Below are 10,564 nucleotides of genomic sequence, written 5' to 3'. Positions count from 1 at the left end.
GGTGTGTTCTTCTAGGCTCTTTTGAATCAACAGTGATGGCTTTGACCTTCACACTGAACTATTAATATTAATGAGTTTTTATCCAACCATTTTATTTTGAGCTAAAGAAGCAGAGAAAGACTTTCCTCTATTTCCATATGGACCCATTTATATGTGCCATGTTTTTAATTTTGGTTATAAAATTGGTTTTTTTTTTTTCTCTGAGGTGCCTTTATGTCTGCTGAGGTAAGCTTAAATGTTAAATTAAATATGTTCCCCTCCTCTGCCTTGAGACTAGTCTGCAGCCTCACAGCCTTTTCTATTCACATCAGCTTGCAGCAGGACTGGGACTGTGAAATCTATATTTTTTACACTTTGCAGCAGAGGAAGACATTCATTGAAAAACATTAAATGTTGGGGTACTCACAGTTTACAGTGAGGTTTCCTTTGTTTTGTTTTTGTTTATGAAAACAACCAACAGTGGAGTTTGTGCCTGTACTGTATGGTAAAGGCTTCCATCCACTATTGGCTATATATTCTTTTTAGATGTAAACACAAAACTACATTTGGGAGTTTACTGAAATAGTTGCTTGCCCTTAGAAACACATCAGATTTGTTTTAAATAGTGCACACAAAATATGATTTAACCCGCCAACGCCTCCTCTCGTTAAAAAAACAAACAAAAGTAAATTCAAATTGTGCATAGAGTCAATGCCATTGACCTGTCAGCCACTGCAATTAAAAACAGCATGGGATTAGTGGATTAATTTAAAACCTCCTGTTCAACTTGATGCTCAAGTGGTAGTTAGAAAATAGGCCTATACAAGTGTATAGTGAGTGTAATTAAAATGCACATCCAACGAAGCAACAACAACAAAGCCAGGCCCTGCTTTCAATATAAACATGGCAGCACAAGGAGACATTGCAATGCATTTGGACTAAACATTCTGCTTAAGAAATACTGCAGGATGAGTGAATTATGTTGTTTCACAGTGTGTTCGCTGTTCAATTGGGTTTCATTCACCATCACAGCAGCTCCTCCATGTGGTCAACCCTGTGTATTAAATAAGACATGCATATTCCTGTAAGTTATACATTGATAAAAGAAAGTGTTTACTACAGCCACTGTTATAACAAAAAGTATTTTGTATGTTGTTTGGCCACACTAACAAGGTTTTGTATAAAAAGCTATACATACACCCTTGAGACAACTTTAAAAAAACATCTGGCATTTAATGAGGAACGTCATTTGTTTCCAGGTGTGTAGTTTGATGAGGCTTGACATTAAACATTAGTGCTTTTTTTTTTTTAAACTTCCACAGCAACATAAGATCATGTTGTTAAATTCAGCACAGCATTGGATAAAAGCCTCCCCTATGAAACTGGTTGGCAAACTTAGCACCCTGGGCTTTTACTCTGCAACGAGATATCGGACTTCATCACAAACAGACCTCAGGCAGTATTGAAAGGTTGTCACATCTCCTCCACTCTGAACACCGGAGCCCCCCAGGGCCCCCTCCTGTTCACACTGTACACCTACATCTTACACCGTCCAACTGCGAAAACATCAATCTTGCAGAGGTGTGCTCTGTGAACCAACCACTAAGGGGCTGGTGATGGTTTCAGAAAAAAGCAGGTTAAGACCTAGCACCTGTCTGCATCAAAGAAGCTGTGATGGTACAAGTAACAGTTTGAATTTCCTGGGGGTCAGTATGACAAACCACTTGACGTGGCCTCACATATCTCCATCCTGCTGAAAAAGGCTCAAATAGAGTATTTTTAAATGCTGACCATACCCAGCATAATTGATATTAGTGTGAAGAGGTGAATGAGAAAAGCCCCAAAGAATATTAAAACACAATGAACAGCCTGTACAACCTGCTGCCATATGGCAAGCCATAAAAAGTGTCCCTTGTTGTCGTACCAGACCACAGAGCAGAATCTTACCTCGGGCTGTAAGACTCCTCAACTCGTCACACTCCACAATAAAAAAGTGTTTTATTTATTTATTTTGGAGCATAAAGGGACTGCAAGCAACTGCAATGTTTGCCAACAAAACCTAAAAAACCTTTAACCTAATACCATGTATGTTTTCATAAAGCTAAGCTAGTAGGCTCTGAGAAATGTGAGCGTTCATAAGTATGGGGTAGCCTGCAAGTAGGGGGAAAGTAAACTGCTAGTGGGGTCCAGGGCATCCCCTGTGAGAAAAAAAATTGCCATAAAAGCCCACATCTGGTGGTATCTGTCTGATTGTAATGCCAGTATTCCATCATATACATTTAGATTGTGTTAATTGCCTACTGGACTGTAAACGCTACTGTAAAGGAGAAGTTCCTGAAATCTGCAAATATTTATAAACATTTAAAACCAACTCATTATAAATCTGTATATTGACACATCCCCTTCACTTTTTGTAATTGATAAAGCCATATGGCTACATCGGCAGTTAGCAGGTGTTTAAGAATGATAATTAAATGTGTTACACAGGAGACAATTCCTTACGACAGGACAACCAAAAATGTAAATCATGTCAAATATATCATAACAAATCTTGATTATATATATATATATATATATATATATATATATATATATATATATATATATCATTGCTGGAGGTTTTAGTAGGCTACATAACCGTATAGGCTAAAATATGGGGCATCGGAAAATAGTTTCCTTGGTTGACGGCATAAATCTTTGATTGAAATGGCAGCATGAGGCTGTGGAACATTTTGCCCATTGTGAAGGCCTGTTACTTTGACAACGTCGTATTTTTCGGATGTGCTTGTATTGCGGGGAACTTGTTAATGCAAGATACTGCGCCATATAAATTGCTGCCATTGGTGTTTTCTGACGAGGTTCTCTCGGGCAGGTGCATACACAATACACACACAGCAGTTATGTTTGTAAGACACCATACTGCATCGCCATGTTACATTGTGAGGGATCGACCAATTGCAAAACCTACTATTTTGATGGGTATTTCTTAAATAAGAATCGACTAGTACAAAATGAAAACCGAGGGGGGCGTTAACAGAAGTTATGTTGCAGGCGGATCATTGGGTGCGGTGCCCCAGTACGGATGCTTATATCCGGGATGTTTCTGAATGTCAAGGAAGGATCCTTCACAGCCACTATTTCAAGGATGCTACGTCATCGAATCCCGCCGAAGGACTGTTCCAATGTCCAGGATCCTTGGAATTCAACCGAGGACTGAGTCCTTAAGGGAAATGTCGAGGATGCTCATGTGTATCCTCGGCGGTCTTAAAAGCCCCACAATTCATTGCGCACGGACCAATTTCCAAAATCTTTGGCGGAAAATGGCAGCAACGACGCAGTACACTTTTAAATGTAAGTGTGTTCAGTGGCCTAGTAAATGTGCACATGACTTGTGTTTAAAGTTTATAGTCCGTTTGAGTTTTGCCCGTGTGAGGTGTGAACGCAAACCGAACCTTCTGAAAAATGAAAAAATGTAACAAACTGTCGTCTGGGGCCTCATGTATAACGCCGTGCGTAGGATTGACGTGGGAAGGTAGTTTACGTAGTAGAAATCCGAAAAATAGGTCCATACATTTTCCGCCACTTTCCGATTCACCAAACATTGCGTACCGGCGAGGAAAGTGCGTATGGCACTTCCTACGCCTGTTTCCCTTTTTATAAATCACAGCCGACTCGAAATGCGGTGCGGCTTTTGCGGGCTTCACGTAACGCCCATGTTTGCCTATAAATAGTCAAAGAAACGCCCTTTCATTCATTCATTTTGACTGACTTTATGAAGAAGATCGCAGGAAATGACGACAAAACAGCTAAAAAAAACCTCTCACATCGTGTGAGATTTTGGTTATTTTGGGGAGGTCGAGATAAATCATATTGTTTGGAGGATGCAGTTTGAACCAGAGTAGCAGCATGGAGGTCGGATCGTCACCAAAAATAAATAAATAAGTGGTCCGAAAAAGGTTAATGACAAAAAAAATACACATAGCCTTCCTCAGGCAGTGTGTTTGTACCGGGGACAGGAGACCCCCCCCCCCCCCCCTTGATGAGAAACTGTAAGAAATGATCGGGGGATCCCTCCGGAGTGGAGTCATGACGGCTGGATCTGAATTATGTTTTTGTATTTGGCGGCTTGTTTCCCAGCTGTCGATCAGCTGTGCGCAGCCTGTGCATCTCAACCCTGAGGTGGGGCCTCAGCAGCAACTCTATATACACCAGTTAAAGGAAACACAACTAACGTGTTGTGTTATATTAGCTGTACAATTTACCACATATGGTGTTCTTAGTTTCCATACCTCCTGTGTTTTACGAGCGACTTATCAAGTCTTGGCAAACTGCATAAAACACGATTAAACGTGATAGTAATAAAACCATGCTCGTATCTACAACCTATAGAAATGCAAAACGGCGTCAGTTTAGACGTAATTCTGTTCACCTGCTTACCGCATCATTTATGAGAAAACAAATTTCATAACATTAACACAACATATTCGAGGTGGTTTTAAATAACATATCCGTATTTATGTATTTCTCCCAGTTATGTTTTTGTGTGCACTGACTGAGGAGTCTCAAACAGGCGTTTGTTAAATCATTTTAAGATTGGCTTTAATCAATGTTTGAAAAGGAATTATTATATTATGATAAATGAGAGGTAACATTTTATTTATGGTATTATTTCCACATATTTCTCTCCATTCTTCTTTCTGCCAACGGTGTCGCAGTTTCTCGTCTCTCCCGTTTTTGTGCTGAGTGCGCATGGGTTAGAGTTTGCGTGGAGGACCGCACGTTTTCCCGTCAAGTTAGTATTTTATAAATCGCAAACATTGCGTAGAAACTGCCGTACGCTATTTTTTGAGCGTATATCCCTTTATAAATGAGGCCCCTGGTGCGCACCAGAGAAGCGGACTATGGTTTGAATGAGGCCTTATAGCGTTTTGCACCTAAATAAATAATTTAAATGAACCTTGTTTTGACTTTGCCTCTTTTGTTGATATTTGTGGTTTATGCTACAATGTGCACCAATATGTGTAAAAAAGGTTTGCAGACATCAAGTATGATATGAATACAAATTGTATTATTGATTGGTGACGGTGATTTTATGATTTTCTTATGGCTGCTTATCCTCCAGGACTTTTTCAAGGCTGCAAACAGAAGGAGAACGTTTTATGTTAGTTTAGTGGTTCTGTCCTGGAGAGATGATAATTTTACAAAATACAGTATACTCAAGTACATCTTCGCAAAGCAGTTATGAGTCTTCATACAAATCGCGCTCAATTTAAGGCGGGGCCTCTCTCGGCACACTTGCTAGCCTGTTCAATTATTCGTTCTCGGAAGGATTCTTGCCTAGCCTCTGAAGGACCTGACTCGGAAGGACATGTCCTACTAAGGAAGCGTCCTCGACATTGACAAACACCCCCCTCGGGTCTATTGGTACATGACATCCTGCCGCCCTCTAGTGGAAAACTTAAACCAAGCTAAACTGGATGAATGAGACTTTTATTTTGAAATGTTAGCACAAATGCAGCACTTGTATCTATGATATACAGTCTTAAAAAATAAGCTCTCACCCCCTACAAAACAGAGTCAAACCAATGCAAGCTCCAGCATTTCAACAGGTGCGCTCATCAACGTGTGTGGCCAACAGAGCAGTAAAATACACGTGACAGTATTCCTCAACAAAAATTTCTGAAAATGAAATCAAACATTTACCTTTGCATAAAAACTATAGTTTAGCAAGCAGCACAAAATAGACTCGAGTGATACTTGGAAAAACGCCCACAAGCTGAAACAGTAAATCTGGCCTTGCCTGTTAGGCTCTGTTATGTAATAGCTACATGTTAATACAGAGGAATGCACCACACTGAAAAGCTAAAAGAATTAATGTTTTTAACAGTCGTCACACAAGGTAACAAGTGTTAAATACTAGTATATAGTCATATGTTGTTAGTCATTGAGGCCTGTATGCCCCTCTGAAGTCCTTGAAGGCTTGGTGACCCTGTGACTTTGCTCCAGTATTAAGAGCACAAATGTGTAAGCTACAAGCCTCTGTCTCCATTGGTCAATGGGCGTTACTGTCCGTGAGCAAGCTGCCAAATAAGAACAAGTCCACGCAATAACTAATTTGGTTTTCTGTCTAAATTTAGTTACTTCACGTGTATTTACTGATGATAAAAGTACGCATCGTGACGTAATCACCATCTCTGCAGTTTAATTGGCGGAGAGCCGCGTGACTTGGAGGGTTTGGCTACCGTCCTCAAATCACAGTTCTCGTGGTGTATCGCGATCAATCGGGTTATATAAATACAGAAGGCGGCTGCACAATCGGCCATTTCGTCTGTGTAGGCCATCAGTCGTATAGTGCAGTCGGGGCTTATTGAGTTTACTGGTAACCTGAGAGTCACATCAAGAACATCCCAAGATGAATGAGACAGCGGTATCGTTTGCCAAGGACTTCTTGGCTGGTGGCATCTCCGCCGCCATCTCCAAAACAGCCGTCGCCCCAATTGAGAGAGTCAAGCTTCTCCTTCAGGTAAAACTACTACTAGCATAGCCGGCTAGCTTGTGTGATCTTGCTAACTGCTGATAGACAAAGTTAGGCACTTTTCTCTGCCGATTGTCATCTCCTATCCACAGGCACAGCTTTAAATCACCTAGTAGCATGTCATACTTTATAATGAATGAAAGTGTTGATAGTAATGGATGAAAGGACTTGAGGTCATCATGGGATGGGGAAATGACCTACACCAGCCTGTAGCTAGCGCTAGCTTCCCACGTTAACCTTAGCCGGCGTAACGCTAGCTAACAAAGGACAAACGCTATTAGAGCTACCGGGACATTTTGTACAAATTGACTGTATCAGCTCAATTTTATTAACAGCTCAACTGTTTTATAGGCAATTGAAAAAAGACAGTATGTGTGTTATTTAGTACGCTTTATTCCACATTGAAGTGTTTCCGGTGGCTAATGTAAGGATGTTAGCCTGCGCTTAGAGAGATGTCTGCAGTGAGGGCCCGGGCGGCGTTCATTCAGTCGGGCCGGGTCAACTAGTTTTATATCCTTTATGTTAATCCTGTTCTACAGCATTGTTTCAAAACCTTCTTATATGTAACCTAGTTCACCGTAAGACGTAACTTTGTTAATGTGGATTGATATTTTATTTCAAATTTAGGAAAAAACGTTTGGTAGATGATCTTCAGATCAATCCTAATCATCTACCTTCTAATCCCCACTGCTGTTAAATTACACTGAATGAAGACTTTTTAAAGCAACTTTTACACATCTAACCTGTACCAAGGTCACAACAAGGAGGCTATGTGAATGAAATGCTCAACACTTGATTATCGTCCCCATTTTTAAAACCCTTTCCCCCCTTTTTTCATTATTCCAGGTCCAGCATGCCAGTAAGCAGATCACCGTGCATTACAAGGGGATCATGGACTGCTTGGTCCGTATCCCCAAGGAACAGGGCTTCCTTTCCTTCTGGAGAGGTAACCTTGCCAATGTCATCAGATATTTCCCCACCCAGGCCCTCAACTTCGCCTTCAAAGACAAGTACAAGAATATCTTCCTTGATGGCGTTGACAAGCGCACCCAGTTCTGGAGGTACTTTGCCGGTAACCTGGCTTCCGGTGGAGCCGCTGGAGCAACCTCCCTGTGCTTCGTGTACCCCCTCGACTTCGCCCGTACCCGCCTGGCTGCGGATGTTGGAAAGGCTGGAGCCGGCAGAGAGTTCAACGGTCTGGGAGACTGCCTGACGAAGGTGTTCAGGTCTGATGGTCTGAAGGGTCTGTACCAGGGCTTCAATGTGTCCGTGCAGGGCATCATCATCTACAGGGCTGCATACTTTGGAATCTATGACACCGCTAAGGGTAAGTTGAATCTGCACTGACTTGCATTTGCAGATCAGCCTTTTTGTTTGGTGACCTTCCAGATCTAATGTGTTTCCTTTTGGGTTTACAGGTATGCTTCCAGACGACAAGAAAAACAGTATATTGGTGAGCTGGATGATTGCACAGAGTGTGACAGCGGTTGCTGGCCTGACCTCATACCCCTTCGACACTGTCCGTAGACGCATGATGATGCAGTCCGGCCGCAAAGGAGGTGAGTCTTTTAGCATTTACTGTTGTATCCATGTTACGATTGTGTATAGAAGCGTGAATACAAGTTGATGGATTAAATGCAGAGTAGCAATGCAGCTTAATCTTTTTAACATGCAATGCCTGTATATCTATTAACTTGTCTTTTCTTTCGTTTTTAGCTGACATCATGTACACCGGGACCATGGACTGCTGGCGTAAGATCGCAAAGAATGAGGGTGGCAACGCCTTCTTCAAGGGAGCACTGTCCAACGTGCTCAGAGGCATGGGTGGTGCCTTCGTGCTTGTGTTGTACGATGAGCTGAAGAAAGTCCTGTAAATTGTCATATTGTCACGTCACTGTCCAATTTGGCAAAATGTAATAACTCTCCATTTTTATGGACTCTGCATTCTGCCTTATTTATGGGAACAAATCTATAGTGTCCCACCCTAGTTGTGGGCAAAGGCTGTACGTTGTGCATCTTCATTATTTTAAACGTTCCACACCCTCTTTACCAATGTCATTCCTGTTAAAGATTATCTGATACCTCCTCCTCCTCCTCCTGTCATTCACTAGGTTTGTCTGATCCCAACTTGAATAAACCTATTCTGGGAACAAACTATACCAACTGTCTCTTCCACTGTCATTGCATGAGAAACACTCGATACTGAATTGCTTGAAGTGGATTACACCCAACAGCTATATATACTCACGCTTATCTCTTCCTGAGCCTTCCTGGTTCGACTGTGCCCTCCACTGGGATTGTAAAGAACAGCATCTTAGTGTTAGCTCCTATGAAAAAAGGCTCAACAGGCTGCTGATAGTCAGCGGGAGATGAAGCATTTAAAGCTTGTTAATTTTGTGGTGATAAAAGTTACTGATCCAGGGAGATTTCTTAAATGCTTTTTCACATATTTATTCTTCAAGAACAAGCAGGGGTAATGGACTCACCTTGGGAGACATTCATCAGTCTAATATTTTAATCTGTAGGAACATAAAGAATCCGAATACCTTTATACCACAGAGGGGACATTTACATTGTTACAGCAGAAAAAAGGCAAAAACAGATTAATGTTAAAAAGGAGTATTCATATTTCCTAATGAGAATTCAGGATTGCAGTGCAGAGTAACACTACATGTGACCGGCATGAGTGTTCCTATCAATACGAGTAGATAGAGAAACTTGCAACACACTTTATGAATGAACTGTCTCCTCAGCTGACTTCAAATATTTACAACCCTTGATAAAGTGGGGTGAGAGATAACTGGTAAATGTTCGGCTAGTTAAATACTTTAATAGTCAGATCTGCCGAGGGTGGTATTTCTAAACAGGCACGGCCTTATTACCCACAATGTCGGATGAAGGAGAAGCCCGTCAGCGAGACATTTAACCTGCGACATGTTACAGCACACATGCGGAAGTGTCAATGTACACTCCTACGTAGTACGTAGCTAATCTCTACTCAGCCTGAGATACTGGAGCCTGACAGCAGGGGGCGTCCGAGGCAAATACGTGTGAGTTCCTGCCAACATTCCCCTGTAGAGTGTGACACTTCACTTAAAAACAAAATGAGTACTGCTCTCTTTATAAATGATGGTTTAGAGATGACGCATAGAGTTGCATCATAAATTACACGGCACTGCATTATAACTTTCAAAAACAAGCCAACACAGTCTGTTAAAACTAGCTTATTAGGCTCTTAAGGAATTAATGTTGTAGCTGTACACTTATTTATGTGACAAACTCAAAGATAATACATTTTCTTTGGTTGTCATTAATGATCCTGTACAAAAAATAATATTCCATTCAAAGAAATATGTATAAACAAATATGTCTTTTTTTTTTAATTAGGCTGAAACTGTTTTTTCGGTTATGTTAACTTAATGTGGATTTAGCCATGAATTATAACCGTTGAAAGCTATGAATAATGAAATGCTTCAGGGTAAACTAAACAACCACTGAGAAAAAAACGTATTTTCTGCAAGACAAGCTCATTTTGAATTCATAAACATTTATAATTTATTGCACCAAATAAATCTTTTAAACCATTATTTCAAGCAAACCAGAATGAAGATTTAAGATACAATACATCTTATTTACCCCCCTTATCTCCAGAAAACCCAAGTATAGCCCTTGAACTTAACCTTTAACAGAACATTTAATATTAAACATCCACTGTGGTAAATACTTACTGGCACTGCAGGATTTCAACATATTCTCAATGATAGGCAATCTTTTGTCATGCCAGTGATCATTAATTTTTGTTTATTTGTAACACGTCAGCACTCTCAATCTGAGTATCAGTATGAGCTAATATTGACTGTTCTGGTTGTTGCAGTTGGGCAATCAGTGTTAAAATCATGTATGTGCCAATACATATATCATGTGTGTGTGGTGTTATGCCGCAGAGGACACGCAGCTGGACAAACCACGTCTTCCCTTCGTGGAATTTTTTTAAAAAATTTTATTCAGAGTTTACACGTTGGCGGCATCAGTTTCCTCCCACACTTGTGA

The 10,564-nt window shown here is 40.8% G+C and overlaps 1 protein-coding gene across 1 annotated transcript; it reads left to right on the top strand.

Moving 5' to 3' along the window:
• Positions 1-6,288: 6,288 nt before the first annotated feature.
• On the top strand, positions 6,289-8,673 carry LOC307020389 (ADP/ATP translocase 2). The gene is made up of 4 exons (XM_079651717.1): positions 6,289-6,502; positions 7,361-7,841; positions 7,933-8,073; positions 8,231-8,673. Exons 1-4 carry the CDS (start codon positions 6,392-6,394, stop codon positions 8,386-8,388), a joined length of 891 nt encoding a protein of 296 aa, XP_079507843.1. The 5' UTR covers positions 6,289-6,391; the 3' UTR covers positions 8,389-8,673.
• Positions 8,674-10,564: the final 1,891 nt, after the last annotated feature.

This window comes from Notothenia rossii, assembly GCF_949606895.1.
Source record: "Notothenia rossii genome assembly, chromosome: 9".
In the NCBI taxonomy this organism is placed as follows: domain Eukaryota; kingdom Metazoa; phylum Chordata; class Actinopteri; order Perciformes; family Nototheniidae; genus Notothenia; species Notothenia rossii.
This window is presented reverse-complemented; position numbering and strand designations above follow the sequence as displayed.

Coding starts and splice junctions, on each gene's coding strand:
- LOC307020389 (XM_079651717.1), top strand. CDS start 6,392: ATGAATGAGACAGCGGTATCGTTTGCCAAGGACTTCTTGGCTGGTGGC. Junction 7,842..7,932: donor AATCTATGACACCGCTAAGG/GTAAGTTGAATC, acceptor TTGGGTTTACAG/GTATGCTTCCAGACGACAAG. Junction 8,074..8,230: donor GCAGTCCGGCCGCAAAGGAG/GTGAGTCTTTTA, acceptor TTTCGTTTTTAG/CTGACATCATGTACACCGGG.